This window comes from Delphinapterus leucas, chromosome 19 (genome assembly GCF_059928025.1).
Source record: "Delphinapterus leucas isolate spDelLeu-1000000601 "Yukka" chromosome 19, BTC_Dleu_Yukka2, whole genome shotgun sequence".
NCBI classification, from domain to species: Eukaryota; Metazoa; Chordata; class Mammalia; order Artiodactyla; family Monodontidae; genus Delphinapterus; species Delphinapterus leucas.
In genome coordinates, this window is record NC_143147.1 from 25,212,912 (window position 1) to 25,230,626 (window position 17,715).

A 17,715-nucleotide genomic window follows, 5' to 3' on the forward strand; every position below is an offset into this window, starting at 1 on the left:
TGAACAGTAATTAGTAAATGTGCTTTAAAACAGATGCATCTTCAGGGCTACTGGCGTTCCTATGACCATACTCCCCGGACCACATGTTCCAAAAATCATGCCTGTGTGTGTAAAGCACATGACATTCTAATGGTGAAACAGACCCTTTTCTACAAAATACATGCCATGAGCAGTAACAAAAAAATTGTCTTAAAGCCAGTTTAATCGACTTTAGGCACAAGCACTTAGTTATAAGCCTAGTACTATTGATCAGTATTATTCAGGTCAATGAAAATCACTGTAATCGACTGACAAAAGGGCTAAGTTTCTACTACTTATCGATAAGGCCTTTCAACCCTTGATTTTAACAGCTTCATGAAAGCAACTCAGCAAAACTCTTCAATAGACTTCCAGTATCAACCCATCTAACTGCACCGAATAAATGACATCTCCATATTCAACTCCAATTTCTTCCAAATATTCCTCATCCTGACAGGGATGAAGGGCACCATTAAGAAGAAAATTTACAACCATAGATAACGTTCGCATCACAAATGAACTTTGTACTTTACGATACAAATTCCTTTAGAGAGAGTTACCCAGGAATCTGGGCCTGCCATAGCCTCCTTTATGAATTTAAACGTTGGAGTCATTTTTCCCTCTTGGTGCAAGTACCTCATTTGTGGCACGCAAGTTTGACTTTTTCATATTTAGATTAAGTGTGTCAAATTCCTTACTAGAAAGGGGGTTAGAACCTGCCAGTTCATGGGTATCTGCCACATGGCTAATTGTTTTCTTTTCGCTAAAAATCTCAGACAGGCCTATTGGAGGTCTCTCTCCTAGATTATTGGCAGTTTGAGTTCCAGGGTTTGTCTCGCAGCTCGGTATTCAGTAGTTTCTTTAAAAATTGAACTTTAATTCCAAAAAGACTGCTCTGAGGAGACAGCTCAAGAAATCACTCCAACAAGTTTTTAATACCAAGCCATCTAGTAGAACTAAACTAAATCTCCTCAGAGCCCTCCTGTACTTTCAGTTTTCATATACTGCAACCATCAATATGCCTGCCTGCGAGGGACTGACTCCCTTTTAATTACTGCTTCAGATTTATCGTCGTGGGCTGGGGACCAGATCATCGGATTCATCACAAGGGTGCATGAAGCAAGATAAATGGCCCAAGAGGGCCCTTCTTTAGAAAGAGCATGCAAAATTTAGTACACAAACTCCATCACATCTATTCTGACTATGCAAAAGTTGTAAAATTTCTCCACTTATATTCTATTTATCCCCTATGGTTCATTTAGGCCAACGTTCTCAACCCCGGCTGCATGTTAGAATCAGTGGGGCTACTCTGATTTAGTTGGTCTTGGATGGGGCTGGGCATCTATAGTTTTTAGAACCTCCCCAAGTGATTCTAATCACACACAACCATTGATTTAGGTAAAACCATTACATAACTTCATCTTAGACAGTCAAATTATCATTTTACAGAGCTAATTGTTTTACTAATCAAGTTTTATATGATTTTGAATTTATTTTCTTTTCTCTCTTAAAATACCAACTTAAGTTACTTTCCTTATTGGTCTTTTCATTGAATTTTTTTTTAACCTTACAAATTAATGATCCTCTCAATGCAGAGATTATCCCCTCAAAATTTTAGGTTTCCTTTCCTTATCTTATGTTTGTCAGCAAGTTGAATCCACGTAGACTAGTTTTGCTCTATTTTAGGGATGAAGAGTGACTTTTGATCACATCCTGGCCATTCTGGGTATTATGTTATGAGACCCTGGATTTAATGTAAATCTTTTACTCTGTCAGGCTTCTGCTAAAAAGGGACCAGTAGGGGAAGGTGGCACCGATGCTTTACTGCAGGGTGGGAGTCCAGGCCCCACGTGGGCTCCCCAGTACCACCCTGCTGGGGAGTATGAGAGGCACCTTAGAGCCACCAGGAGCCGGTGGAAAGCTAGCCCCTCCCCTGGCCTCCCCTGACTCTATGGAGAGGGGAAGGGGCACCACCCTTTCCCTGGGTGGGGGGGTGCAAGTCCAGGCTCCCCTTTGGGCCTCTTTGATGCCACCCCAGTGGGGACGGGGAAGGGTACCTCTTCACTTCGGGCAAGGGTAGAGGTCCAGGCTTTCCATGAGGCCTTTGCTGATGGAAGTTAGGGGGGCCTGCAAACCTCCTAGGTGTTTTTCCAGAGAATGTTTGTTGTCAAATAGGCTGCCCACTTCCTGGTCCTTTGGCAAGAGAGAGCAAGCTTTTCTTGTCTGTGTCCATCTGGATAGGGGGCTTCTCCAGCAATGCAGTCTGGGATGTACAGAGACAAAAAGAGATCCCAAGGAGCTCACTGCCATGTTGCTTTTCAAGTCTTAAAGTCCAGAGCTAGTTCACTTTCTCTCCACCTTTCAGAGTCTTCTTAACGTTTGTTTTATAAGATGATGTCCAGGGTTTTTAGCTGTATGTAGCGAGGAGGATAGGGAGAAACACATCTATTCTATCTTGTCCAGAACTGGAAGTTCCAACTCTCTGTTGTAGATCACGCACGTGAATGCATTAGAAAGTGTGGCTTTCTCTTTAGTGAGCTCATGGTGCAGCTGGGCAGCCGAGAAGCATATACTGCAGGAGTGGACAACGTGGGCCTAGTGGGAGAGGGGGCTGCAAGTTTCCCTCTCCTTAAGATACTGGTAATTCTCAAATGTGAACGTCAGCTTAGACACTTCTTGCAGTGCCGGATGGGTATTTGGCCCGTCTGGGGAAAACTCAGACAGGGGTCCCATGGAGGGCCCATGGGGACCACATATTTGACTTAACCAAGATGAAACTCATTGCCCTGCCTTAACCACTGTGTTTCTTGGGGCCCTATTTCAATTCAGCACCACCAGTGGCACCGTGTCCCAAGCCCCAAAGCGTATTTACCGAATGGTAGTTATTTCACCAGCCACTTCCCAGTTCGTCCAAACTTGGTAACGTTGTCAGGATTAGCTTCCTAAGCAACAAACCTCTGCAGGCCTCTTAAAATCTGTCGCTCTGCGTTGCCAAAAGCCGTCATTCACAAATCCCTTTAAGAATCTCAAAGAAGCCACAGGTACTCTGTACAGAAAAGTGCACAAGTGTTTGTGTATACTTATGAATCCCTGAAACTCTTCCTTGTCTGAGAAACCACGTCCACCCTTCCTCCACACTCTCTCAGCAATTCATGCTGCTCTGTTTTAGCGTGTAAGGAGTCGTCCTGCGGTGATGTCTGTATCTGTTCGCCTCACCCACTAAACAGTAAGCAGAGGCAGTCTCCTTCCTCTTTCTTTCTAGCACCTCGCGCAGTGCCGCAGTGGGCAGTAGATGATCGCAATTTATTGCATGTGTGGAGGACAAAAAGTGAAAGGTACAGATGAGGTCGAAGGGCACTCTTTGCTCAGGAAACTCTGATGGTTCCCATGTGTTCCTCTTTATCAAAGCCCTACCCTTCATCGTAGCCTTAAAAGCCCTATTCTCCTGGTAATTTCCCCTTTCTCTCCTCACCCTCTCTGGATGCTCTTATCCACACTCACGGTTTAAGCTACCACCCACTCATGGCTTCCAAATCTGTCTCTATTCTGGATTATTCTCTAGACAGTTAATTGTCTAGCGGGCCTCTCCATTTTTCCTCAGACTCCTCAAATGAAATCCATTTAGGACTGAATTTATTTCCACCCTCTCCTACCACATCTCTGCTTCCCCCCACCCCCCTACATTTCCCATCTTGGTGAGTAACCATCACCGCCTACCCAAGTTGTTCAAGAAAGAAACCTATGAGTCTAGACCCTTTCCTCTCGATGCCCAAGGCCTTCTGCCACTTAAATAGCTCTTGAATCCAGATCCCTTGACCCCTTTAAATGTCCTTGCTTGAGTTTAGGCCCTTGTAATTTCCTTTTTTTAAAAATATATATTTTAAAGTTTATTTATTATTTTTGGCTGTGTTGGGTCTTCACTGCTGTGCGTGTGCTTTCTCTGGCTGCGGCGAGTGGGGGCTAACTCTTCATTGCGGTGTGCGGGCCTCTCATTGCGGTGGTCTCTCTCCTGCTGTGGAGCACGGGCTCCAATCGCGCAGGCTTCAGTAGTTGTGACTTGAGGGCTCAGTAGTTGTGGCTCACAGGCTCCAGAGCACAGGCTCAGTAGTTGTGGCGCACGGGCTGAGTTGCTCCGTGGCATGTGGGATATTCCCGGACCGGGGCTCGAACCCGTGTCCCCTGCACTGGCAGGCAGATTCTCAACCACTGTGCCACCAGGGAAGCCCAGGCCCTTGTAATTTCTTAACAGGATTATAGCAGCAGCCTCTGAACTGCTTTCCCTGTCACCAGTCATGACCCCTCCAGTGCATTCATCAGTACCCATTTATTAAGCACCTACTATATGGCCACAGCTCTTCTCTCATGGAGTCTGTATTTTAATAGGGAGTAGGGGGAGCCAGAGCGTAAACAACTGTATAAGGTGAAAGTGGTGACAGGGTCTTTGAGGAGGAATATAGTAGCAGTACAAAGGTGTAGAGAGGGATAGGACGGATGCTTCTAGACAACCCGTTGGAGGTTATTCTGGGCAGAGAGCTGAATGAAGTGAGGGAGCCAGGCAGTTATCTGGGAGGAGAACACTCCAGGCAGAAGGACAAGCAAGAGGACAGAATAAACAGTGAGGATGTTGAGGGCTGACTTTATCCCACCCCTCTGCTGTCCACAGGCACTGGGACTGCCGGTCTGCAAGGGGTTTAAGAGCTGATAATTACTGAGCATTTTACTATGTGACAAGGACTATGCTAAGGACTTCACATGCATTACTTCAGACTTGTTTACATGCAGCTCATTTCAGGCCTCAACACTCCACTGGGGTGGGTGCTATTGTTAAAATGGGGCATAAATGCAACAACTACCCACATGCTTCCACATATCCTAAGGCCTGTGTTTGCCAGACATTGCCCACCAGGATGTGACTCTTCTTTTGTCCTTTACCATTTACAGCGTAATAGTCTTTAAATGCAACATGAGGTATTTTTACAATTCAACAGGCTTCGTGAAATGGTAAGGGATGGAGGAGAAGGGGAGTAAGGGCAGACACGGGAGGAGGCTTCCTATGGAGCAAAGTGACTGTTCCGTGCACAGAAGCCAAAGAAGTAATCTAGCAATGTCAGGAGAAGGGATCCTGAACTTGTCCACTCTACCTACCCTGCCTGATGTATCTCCATCCCCGACACATTGTAAAGACGTCTTTATTTAGATATAATTCCAATAAAATAAAATCTTTTTTTCGGTCTGTTATGTCAGAAAATCAGATTCTCCCTGTAGTACATTAGAACTTTGCTATAACAATTCAGTGTAAAGAACGTTTGCTCTGAACCTCAACCAGTAACAAAGAACTAAGCTCATTTATTTAATACCTAAGAGTTCAGGACCAGTGCAGGACTGCCTCCCAGTGATGTGGGGAGGGTCAAGTGAGACAGTGTATGGTGACGTCCATCACAAGGGATGAAAGTCAGCAAACATAAAGTGATTATCTCTACTACTCTTGTTGAAGAGACCATCTGCAAACATGAAGCCATAGTCAGTACCTTCAAGACGATTTAATTTTTGATACAGATCACAGGATCCCAAGGTTTTCCAGAAAACACACACACTCTCTCCCTGTCACTTTCCCACGTATGGGTGCATGTGCCCGTGTGCTTGCACGCACACGCAAACACACACACACACACAGAGGTGAGAAAAATCTAATGGCAGAACTGAATCTGGGGGCAAGTCCAACTTTCAACAGATGATTCCAAGAAATAGCTAGAACGACAAAAGTGAATAAATTTGGTTAACAGAATAGTTAGATCAGTGGATTGCCTCCCTGGTTGCACACTAGGGAGCTTTAAAACATGCCGGTGCCTACCCACAGAGACTCAATTTCATTGGTCTGGGATGTGGCCTGGGTATCAGCATTTTTAAAAAACTCCCCAAGCTATTCCAACATGCGGCCAAGGTTGAGAACCCCCGAGTTAGAAGCTACAAACATTTTTGATTTGGGCTTGAAAAGTGGAAACTAAATGAAATCAAATTCAAATCTCCTAAGTATCAGGTTAGCAGTGAAAGCACCATATTTTTTTCTGGCCTGAGACTATAGTACCTTTTCCTACATGTTTATTCTTGGAAAAGACAGGGTTGCAATTAAGAGAGAAACAGCTGTGCAAATGGAAGTACAATGTGGCAGCTCGATTCCAAGTGCTGTTTTTTTTTTCTCCAAAGGAAATGAAGCAAAAGGTTTCCTTTTCCTTTTTCTTTTTGGACCCTAATGCACCACACCTTGAGAGTCCTTGACAGGTAGAACAGGGCTGGTACACAAGCTCTTGTCTTGATTATGTCATTTCCTGCGGGATCCCCAAGGCCTACAAGTCACTTATCCTCAAAAGGTTACGATGAAATATTTTAGGAAGCAATTAATATTGTAAGAAAGACCTAAATAAACAAGGAGAATGGGGGGAGAGAAAAAAAGAGAGAGCATCATACTCAACTAAACCAGAAGGTGCTTAGCATTATGGCTCACTAGGGCTTTGGGGCTCTGGTGTCTGAAAATCTGTACTGAAATCCTACACTAGTGACCAATACCTCTGGGAATTGTAACGGTTAGAGACGACTGCTTATGGTAAACGGTACTAAGCAAATCCAGTTATAATGTCGAAAGTCAGGGCTTTGGGGCAGGAGGTAAACTCCATTTTCATCAGTACTGTACTTGGAAACTCAAGTGATTCATTGATAAATGATACTTAACTTCCTGCACAGAATTCTTATAAAGATGGAGACACAGTATATTCAAATCTCCTAATAGGTGGCACAGTGGTTAAGAATCCACCTGCCAATGCAGGGGACACAGGTTCGAGCCCTGGTCCAGGAAGATCCCACATCCCACGTGCCGCAAAGCAACTAAGCCCGTGCACCACAACTACTGAGCCTGCGCTCTAGAGCAGGAGAGCCACAACTACTGAAGCCCGTGCGCCTAGAGCCCGTGCTCCGCAACAAGAGAAGCCACCGCAATGAGAAGCCCGCGCACCGCAACGAAGAGTAGCTGCCTGTGCGCAGCAACAAAGACCCAACACAGCCAAAAATAAATAAATTAATAAATTAATTAATTTAGAAGAGAAAAAAATCTCCTAATAAATGCCTGACACTGGGCATGTGACTAATGTTAGTTCTATTTCTTTCCTCTTCTTAAAATAGGATCTGAGTTGTATGCGTTATTCATCATAAAATGGGAGGCGGTGATAGGAGGTTACCATCAGGGTTGCGATTCTGAGGGCTCCAGGGTCTAACGGAAGCCAGGTGCCACTGCCTGTGAGCTTTGTGACCTTGGGCCATTACTTTACCTTGCTGAGCGACAGTTTCCCCTGGAGAGGAAGGTACAGTCATCTGTACCTATACAGCTGCCACAGGCCTGTGTCGGGCGGGCTGGTTTGCTTCTCTGCCTCTCCCGCGGGCCTGTGGGCAGACTGAGTGACAGACTATTCCACTGCTAGTGCCTGGCAAATGCACAGCACATAGTAGGTGTTCAAAAAGGCTGACTGCGGAAAAGAGAGCTCTCATAGGACAGTTGTGTAAAAGGAAACCTATTGCTGCAAGGTTAGTGACGTCTGTTTCTGCAAACGCACAGATCTTTTATGTGCACGCCTCCATTCAGGGCTTTGTTTTAAAAGGATCTTGTTTCTAGCAATCTGGCCTCTGGATAAATGTGGTGTCACACTAATTTTCTTATGCTTTATTTTTAAAAAGGCTTTGTGTTTCTTTAAAGAGATAGCTTTTCAAAGGAGTCATGCATTGGTTCTAATGACTGCTGCTTTCAGACCCCGCTTTGATACATCTTTTACATTTGTAATTGAATTTCCACGCACAGTACTAATCAAAATGGACTCTACCTCCTGTCCCAAAGCACTGACTTTTGACACCGTAAGTCAGTTTGCTCATTTAGTATGGTTTAGCATTAAGTGGTGGTCTCTAACCGTACAACAAAAGGCATTTACTTCCAAACACATGTCAGGAAAACAATCAATTTCAGGTTAGCTCTGAAATTCTGACTTTTTTCTCTTATTTAAAAAAAAATGAGATAACACGGCTAGATGTCACATTTCTTAGAAGTATTTTAAAACCATGTGGCTCACTCGAATCCAATCATAAAATAATGGATCGCTAAAAGAAATTACAAGGACAGTGGACCATTTCGTTGCCACAGCATCAGAGCAGGAAAAGATTCTTGAAAAATTAAACTGAAACCCTAACATCTTTATCTTTTAAAATTCTTCTTTAATATAGACATTGCTTTTTTTCTAAGAACGGAGGTTTCCAAATACCCAATATTGCTAAGCAATGCTCTTTGTTGTAACAGGCAAAAATATAAACGTTTGCACAAGATATTCAAAATAATACAGCTTGCAGGAACTGCCAAGAATTAATTAGGAAGGTAGTAAGCTTGCTACCCAAATAAATAAATTAACCCGAGTGCACTCAGTGTCTGACATTAAGGGGTTATATACTTTCCATTAAAGAGGACTAATAAATATAGTTTAAAGGCTCGAGGGAGGAGTGAGAGAGGAGAAGGCTGGCGCGCACCAGCTCAGGCGGTGCCAGACGTCAGCTGACTGCCTCCATTGAGATTACCATGGAAACACCTTCTCCTGGGACAATGCCACGAGGGCAGGGTGCTTTAGCAATGGTGATGGGGAGCAAAGCCAGCAGGCGGATGGATTTTTAGCAGGATTCAGCCCTGTAACATATTACAAGGACAATCTATCTTCCAAATGAAACAGTATCTTTCTAGCCAGTCACTGTCAGTTAGAGTAATAAAGCATGATGCCTGGCAGAATTACAATCCATTTACCTCTACAAAACAGTCGCACCCTTTCAGATAATTGTCTCTCTTCTCTAGCCCGCCCGCTTGCTTCGTATTCTCCATAGAACTAAAGGAGGTATTTGTGTAAATTAATTGGCTGCTTCCTTAGCCATCAAGCCCATACTGATAAAAAGGGACTATATCAAATAGCATTCAAGGGCAGATTCAAGTATTTTTCAAACCAACCCATCAACTGTGGGCAAAACCAACACAGTTCCCCCAACAAAAGGGTGAGAGGAGCTCCAGCTGAGGTCAGGTTAAATGTTTCAGTTTATGCGGTCTCCCTCGAAACCGGTGAACAGATTTCATGTTTACGCAAATTAAACTCAGTCTTGGCAATCAGCTCCCTGAGCGCTGGCTGGGGAGAGGCCATGCCCACAGGAACTCGAAAGGCAGGGGCAGCAGTGCATTGATTCGAGCAATGTGCCACAGCCATGGGGTGCAATTTTCCCCACTGATTTATAGTGATCTCTAGGATGATACACGGAGTTAAAGAGGTTGTGACCAGAGTTTTGCACACAACGTGGCTAACTGTATGGGCTACTTCTTGCCTTTGTTCTCTGCATCAAGCTGCAGCTACCACGAGTCTCCCTGCTTTGCAAAACATTTGGATTCTGATCCCACTGCCCCCGACCCTGTATAAATTTTAAACTTTCTTGACAACTGTTTTGGAATTAATGCTTTCTTTCGATATTACCATTTACAAATATAGTGTTGAGAGTGACTCAAGGGGGATGACACTAATTTGACAATAACACCGATTCCTAACCTAACTAACTATGCAGCATTTGTACCTAGAAAGCCACTCTGTAGTTAATAAAGGGGTCACCTGAAAAAAATAAATAAATAAAATAAAGGGGTCACCTGTAACTTGAGTGTTTCGTCCTCAGATTGCTATGTACAGTTAGTTGACCATGCCATTTGTGAGGGTATTCTCAAAAACCTTTCACGGTTTCCCATTTTTATCTTTCCTGTGAAGAGTGACTGGAACCATGGCTAAATGATAAATTGATTGAAGAATTTTTGCTAACGGAAGGGAAAAAAAAGGTCTCAAATTTATCTTTTAATTATATTTTGCTTAGGCTTATGTCAAGATCAGTCATTATCTCCTGAACACAAACCAACTGACCACAGAGAGGGGAGAGATGATTCTTGTAACTAAAGATTGACTGAGACCCCAGTGTGGGCTGGGTTATATAATTTAGGGTAATAGAAAAATACGTGAGGGCTTCCCTGGTGGCGCAGTGGTTGAGAGTCCACCTGCCGATGCAGGGGACGCGGGTTCGTGCCCCAGTCCGGGAGGATCCCACGTGCCGTGGAGCGGCTGGGCCCGTGAGCCATGGCTGCTGAGCCTGCGTGTCCGGAGCCTGTGCTCCGCAACGGGAGAGGCCATAATAGTGAGAGGCCCGCGTACCGCACCAAAAAAAAAAAAAAAAAAAAAGAAAAATACGTGATACCACTACACACCTGTTAGAATGGCTAAAATTAAAAAAAAAGAAACTGGTAATAGCAGATGCTGGTGAGGATAAGAAGCAACAGAACTCTCGATCGTTGCTGGCGGGACTGCAGAAATGACAGTCACTTTGGAAGACAGTTTGGTAGTTCTTATAAAGCCAAATTTGGCCTTATCACAGGAGCTAAAACTGCACTTGAAGGTATTTACCCAAATGATTTGAAAACTCATGTCCATAAGAAAACCTGCATGTGAATGTTTCTAGCAGCTGTATTCATAATTGCCCAAAACTGGAAGCAACCAAGATGCTTCAATAGGCAAATGGATAAACAAACTATGGCACATCCATACAATGGACTATTATTCAGCAATAAAAAGAATAAGCTATCAGGTCACAAAAAGGCATATAAAAACCTTAAATACTTATTGCTAACTGAAGGAAGCCAGAATGAAAACGCTACATACTGTATGATTCCAAATATATGATATTCTAGAAAAGGCACCACCATAGAGACAGTAAAATGATCAGTGGTTGCCAGAGGTTTGGGGAAGAGAGAGAATAGTTGTAGAAACACGTAAGAAGTATCCAGGTTTTCCTCCCTGGCTGCCTGAGGATCAACCACCATTAGGAATGACACAGTAACTATCTAGACCAGGAAGTTCATGACCAACCAACTACGGAAACAAATGGTCACTGATGTCCTTCATCCTGGAAAGGCAACAGTATCTAAGAAATTTGGGAAAGACCAGACAAAATGTACAAGACTACACTAGGTGTCATCTTTGTGTTTGGATTCGGAACCATTTCGGTGGTGGCAAGATAAATGGCTTTGGTGTGATTTCCGATTCCTCGGATGATGCAAAGAAAAATAAAGCCATACACAGACTTGCAAGACATGGCCTGTATGAGAAGAAAAAGACTTCAAGAAAACAGTGAAAGGAACACAAGAACAGAATGAACAAAGTCAGGGGGACTGTAAAGGTCACTGATGGTGCTGACAGAAAGAAGGAGTAAAGATTATGCAGTGACTTTATCTGCTGTAATTGTGCAGATTTTAAATCAGAGGATTCATAAACTGTGAAAACTTAAAAAAAAAAGAACTATCAAACAGCAAAGCAGTGGAAGAATTTTGTTATAAAAAGAGACTGGGAAAAGAAACTGAAAATAACAGGTATTGTTACTGATGGGCAACTTATTAATAGGTAAATATTTGATGGCAATATTTATCTTAGTTTTTTATGCTAAATTCTAATTGTTCACAGGAAAACATGGGATCTGTTCTACAAGCAGTTAGAAATTTAGGCTACAGTGAGGGCAACATCATAATAGCTTGGCTACAATGAAACATTTTCCAAAGGTGATCCACAAGGCAGAGTTTGCTGTATGTGTATGTGCCTTCTTTGTTGAGATGCAAGGTATAATCTGAAGTATGTGGAAGTGTACTATTGAAACAAAATTAACATCTCCTGATTTAACTTCCAGTTTATAGGAAATACAGGGACTAGGAGAGTAAGTTACATGAACCATGAGGAAACAATCAGACAAATCCAGACGAGACCAGTGCTGGACTCTTTAAAAACTCAGTGTCAGACTTGAGGATACAGGGAGGGGGAAGGGTAAGCTGTGACAAAGTGAGAGAGTGGCATGGACATATATACACTACCAAACGTAAAATAGATAGCTAGTGGGAAGCAGCCGCATAGCACAGGGAGATCAGCTCGGTGCTTTGTGACCACCTAGAGGGGTGGGATAGGGAGGGTGGGAGGGAGGGAGACGCAAGAGGGAAGAGATATGGGGATAGATGTATATGTATAACTGATTCACTTTGTTATAAAGCAGAAACTAACACACCATTGTAAAGCAATTATACTCCAATAAAGATGTTTAAAAAATACATAAATAAATAAATAGGGCTTCCCTGGTGGCACAGTGGTTGAGAGTCCGCCTGCCAATGCAGGGGACACGGGTTCGTGCCCCGGTCCGGGAAGATCCCACATGCTGTGGAGCGGCTGGGCCTGTGAGCCATGGCCGCTGAGGCTGTGCGTCCGGAGCCTGTGCTCCCCAACGGGAGAGGCCACAACAGTGAGAGGCCCACGTACCGCAAAAAAAAAAAAAAAAAAAAAGTATTGTCCCTTAAAAAAAAACAAAAAACAACTCAACGTCATACATACCAAGTGTTAGTGAGGATGTGGAGAAACCAGAAGTCTCATACTGAAGGGAATGTAAAATGGAGCATCCACTTTGGAAAACAGTTTGCTAGTTTCTTACAAAGTTAAACAAATGCCATATGGAATAATTCCATTCATACATAGCCACCCACGAGAAATGAAAACACATGGTCATGTAAAGTCTTGTATGAGAACATACGTAGCAGCCAAATGTCCATCAACTGGTGAATAGAGAAATGAAATATAGCAGATCCACGCAATGGAATATTACTCAGCAGTGAAACGAAAGGACCAATGATATATGGAACATGGATGAACCTCAAAAACATTATGCTGAGTAAAGGAAGCCAGACACAAAACAGTATCTACTGTTTAATTCTGTGTGCATGAAATTTCTAGAAAAGGTAAAAGTATAGAGACAGAAAGATCAGTGATTATCTAGGGCTGACGTTGGGAGTGGGGATTTACTGCAAATGAGCATGAGAGAACTTTCTGGAGTGACGGAATGTTCCAAAACTGGAATTATGTCATGTTTGTACAACTGCATAAGCTTACTAAAAGTAACTGAACTGTACCTTACAATGGGTGAATTTTGGGGTAAGTACTCTAAATGTATTAGTTTGCCAGGGCTGCCATAACAAAGTACCAGACCAGGTAGCTTAAACAACAGAAATCTATTTCCTCACAGTTCTGGAGGCTGGAAGTCCAAGACCAAAGTGTGGGCAAGGCTGGGTCCTTCTGAGGCCTCTCTCCTTGCTTGCGGATGTCTGTCTCAACCTGTGTCCCCACATGATCTTTCCTCTGTATGTGTCTGTGTCCTAATCTCCTCTTCTTATAAGGACACCAGTCATAGTGGATCAGGGCCCACCCTAATGCTCTCATTTTAACCTAATTACCTCTTTAGAGATTCTGTCACCAAACACAGTCACATTCTGAAGTACTGGGGGTTAGGACTTCAACAAATGAATTTTGAAGGAATACATTTCAGCCTATAACAGTAAATTATACCTCAGTAATGCTGTTTTAAAAAGTCACTATCATGAAAAAACGGGTGTGTGCGTAGAGATACAGTTTGGGACTAAAAGAGATGTAACTACCAAATTCAAAATATGAACCTAGATGGGATTTTAAAAAAATGGGTAAAAAAGACATTCTTTGAACAACTGAGGAAATTTGAATACGAGTTGTATAACACATGATGGATAATGATTATGTATTATATAAAATATTATGGAAATATTATTTTTCTTAGATATGAAAATGGTATTGTGGTTATGAAGGAGGATGTCCTTATTCTTAGGAGAATGCACACGGGAGCATTTTATTTTGTTTTTTGGTTTTTTTTTTGTGGTACGCGGGCCTCTCACCGCCGTGGCCCCTCCCGCTGCGGAGCACAGGCTCTGGACGCGCAGACCCAGCGGCCACGGCTCACGGGCCCAGCCGCTCCGCGGAATGTGGGACCCTCCCGGACCGGGGCACGAACCCGCGTCCCCTGCATCGGCAGGCGGACTCTCAACCACTGTGCCACCAGGGAAGCCCCACACAGGAGCATTTTAGTGGTGAAGTGTCATGAGAGAGAGAAAACAAATATGCCAAAAAGTAAATTAAATACCTAATCTAGGTGGAGGGCATATGGGTGCTCCCTGTAATATCCTTTCAACTTCTCTGTACATTTGAAAAATTTTATAATAAAAAGTCAGAAGAAGAGAATTAGCAGTGAACTCTGAAGGGGTAGAAGGTTCTAAAGGTTGGAAATACACCTATATCAAAGATTTCCTTTATTCCTTTCCTTCCTGGCTAACTGAAGTAGAAAATGTACTCTTCTAAAGCTCACACCCAGTTATAGCTTTCTATCAGTGAGAAGTGGTTAGTGTTTGTTTCTACTATTGATATGTAAAATCTAGAATAAAACATACCACAGATTTTAGAATTTTTAAAGGTTGGCAGGAAGGAGGCCAAGGAATATGGTTACAGCTCATTTAAGAGTAACAAATAGGTAAAGACCTTTTTTTTAACATCTTTATCGGAGTATAATTGCTTTACAATGTTGTGTTAATCTCTGCTGTATAACAAAGTGAATCAGCTATACGTACACATATGTCCCCATATCCCCTCCCTCTTGCTTCTCCCTCCCTCCCACCCTCCCTATCCCACCCCTCTAGGTGGTCACAAAGCACCGAGCTGATCTCCCTGTGCTATGCGGCTGCTTCCCATAGCTGTCTATTCTACGTCTGGTAGTGTATATATGTCCATGCCTCTCTCTCACTTTGTCACAGCTCACCCTTCCCTCTCCCCGTGTCTCCAAGTCCATTCTCCACGGTAAAGACCTGTTTTAATAGGAGCAGCAAACTGGTGCCCTGTGGGCTGAATATGGCTTACAAGGCGTGTTCTGTTTGGCTTACATGGCATTTAACAATCAGGAGATCTTACATATACTACAGACTTCAGCTTTTTTTCTAGGTGAATCCAAAGGTTTGGCATACTAGACTCTGGCGTGGTCACAATAGATTACAGTGGAGTGGTGGCTGCCCCTTGATGGGTATGAACTTTATTCATTTCTGAAACTGACTGACTCCTACAGGAATCTGACTTTTTGACAAAGAAAATGGGTGAACAGCAAGCTGTCCCTTCTGCTAGGATTGGCTTTACCAGCATCCCCAGCTCTCTTTTCCTTCATATGGATATAGCTAATGAGAACATTATACTGGGAGGAGGGTGAAACTGAAGGGAGAGATTTTGGAAATTTATTATAATTTTAGAGTTCATAAAATCTTTGCCCAACAGTAATTAAAACTGTCTTTGGCACAAAGATAGACAATAGACCAATAGAACAGAGTAGAGAAACTAGGAAGAGACATATGGACACACTTGATTTAGGACAAATGTGGGATTGAAGAGCAATGGGGGAAAGATGGTCTTTTCAACTGTTTACCCACACGGGAAAAAAATAAACCCTGGGCTGTTGCCTCGCATATACACAAAAATCAATTCTAGGTGGACTGGAAGATGTCAACGTGAAAGGCACAGCAATAAAGCTTATAGGATAGAGCAGATGAGAATATCTTCGCGACCTTGGGATAGGGAATGATTTCTTTTTTTTTTTTTTTTTTTGTGGTACGCGGGCCTCTCACTGTTGTGGCCTCTCCCATTGCGGAGCACAGGCTCCGGACGCGCATGGCTCATGGGCCCAGCCGCTCCGCGGCATGTGGGATCTTCCCGGACCGGGGCACGAACCCGTGCCCCCTGCATCGGCAGGCGGACTCTCAACCACTGCGCCACCAGGGAAGCCCGGGAATGATTTCTTAAACAAAAATAAAAAAGCATCAACCTTAAAGGAAAGAACTGATAAACTATGTCAACATGAAAAATGTTGAAAGAATGAAAAGGCAAGTCCCAGAGCTGGAGAAGATATCTGCAACACATGTAACTGTCAATGGGCACACAGGCAGAATATAAAAAGAACTCCTAGAAATCAATTTTTAAAAGACAGCCCAACAGAAAAGCAGCAAGAGACTTGAACAGGCACTTCGTAAAAGACATCCAAATGACCAATAACCACAAAGAAAGGGGCTCAACCTTATTAGTAATAAGGGAATTACAAAGAAAACCCACAATGTGTATCCGTCAATGGATGAATGGATAGAGATGTGGTAAACATTCACAATGCGATATTGTTCAGCCGTGAGAAGGAAGGAAATCCTGCCGTGTGCAACAACCTGGGTGAATCCTGAGGGCATTATAATGGAAATAAGTCAGACAGAGAAAGACAAATACTCTATTATATCACTTATATGTAGAATCTAAAAATGATAAACTCGGAGGAACAGAGAGAGTGGTGGTTGCCAGGGGCTCAGGGGAGGGTGGGGAGAATGGGGAGATATTGGTCAGAGGGTACAAACTTCCAGATAGAAGATGAGTAAGTTCTTGGGATCTATTATACAGCATGGTGATTACAGCTAATAATACAGTATTACATAACTTGAAAGTTGCCAAGTAATCAGATCTTCAACGTTCTCACTACAAAAAAAGAAATGGCCATTATGTGACGTGATGGAGGTGTTGCCTGATGTTATGGTGGTAATTGTACTGCAACAGATAAATGTATCAAATCAACACACTGTACGCCTTAAACTTACACGATGTTTTATGTCTGTTATATCTCAATTAAGCTAGAACCGTAACTACCACATACCTACCAGGACTGTTGAAATTCAGGACTGTCAGTATCTAGGGTTGGAGAGGAAATGGAGCAACTGGAACTTTCCCATTTTGCTGGGGTGGGGATGGGGGTTGTAAACCAGTATGACTACTTTGGAAAACTGGAACTATCTACTAAAATTCAACAGCAGTCTCACTCCTGGGCGTTTGTCCAATGAAAATGCATGCATCATATAGACACCAAAAGACATGCACAAGAGTGATTTTAAAAATCTCAAATATCCATCAACATGTGAATGGATAAACAACCTGTGGTATATTCTCACAAGGAAATGCTACACCGTGATGAAAATGAGCAAACTAGAATTTTATGAAATAACGTGGCTGTTCTCGTAAACATAATGTCGAAAGAAACACAAAAAGGAATACACAGTGTTTGATTTCACTTACATTAAGTTCAAAAAGAGCAAAAGTGTGCCTCTGAAAAGGAAGGAAGAGGTAGCGACTGCGAGAGGACACGTGGGGTTTTAACGACTTATATCTTGATGTTGGGGATGGTTACACAGGTGAACTCACTTTGTGATAATTTGTCAAGCTATACGCTTAAGATCTGTGCATTTTTCTGCATGTAGGGCATACTTCAATAAGCAAGTGAAAATATTTGCCCAGATGTGAATAGCAGTAGAGCGTGTGCCACATGTCAATAAAACATTCCAAGGGTCTGCCAATCCAGTGCTCTCAGTTTTACTTAAATTACACCAAGTGCCCATCAAAGTTAAGCGCTTGGGGCACTTAGGTGCTGCTGCTTTATAGAAGTTCAATGAATTTAGAAGACACAGACAATGAATTGGATGGGTACTTTTTATGGTGCATTAGGAAAGCAACAAATAGTGGTCCCATATTGCCTGGCTGGGAGCTGTAAAGAAACCGAGGAAATGCTTTTCCGCTGAAAGCACAGGTTCGAAAACTGGCTAAATTGTCAAACTGCAGCATCAGCTGAATTCTTACCTATGGTGGTCATCCATGGGCGCAATTTAGGTCCTGCTTGACAAAGACCGGGATCCTGGCAAGTGGAATGGCG

At 43.0% G+C, this 17,715-nt stretch overlaps 1 protein-coding gene and 1 pseudogene across 9 annotated transcripts in view; one reads left to right on the forward strand and one right to left on the reverse strand.

Moving 5' to 3' along the window:
* MYO1D (myosin ID) overlaps positions 1–17,715 on the reverse strand; it is a 344,153-nt gene that overhangs the window by 117,563 nt on the left and 208,875 nt on the right. Inside the window, exons 21-22 of one of the 9 annotated variants that reach the window (XR_016388918.1) lie at positions 9,719–9,880; positions 5,440–5,766 (exon numbers count right to left, since the gene is read on the reverse strand). The exons of 6 other annotated variants lie outside the window; for them this stretch is intronic. Coding sequence is in view for 2 of the 3 variants with exons in the window: in XM_089900789.1 (XP_089756915.1) it covers positions 9,851–9,880 (30 nt within the window). In the remaining variant the exon portion in view is untranslated. Of the gene's footprint in view, positions 1–5,439; positions 5,767–9,554; positions 9,881–17,715 lie in introns of those variants that run through there. 2 more of the 9 variants (XM_089900790.1, XM_089900789.1) reach the window with 2 other exon arrangements.
* On the forward strand, positions 10,368–14,633 carry LOC149744835 (small ribosomal subunit protein eS24 pseudogene; annotated as a pseudogene).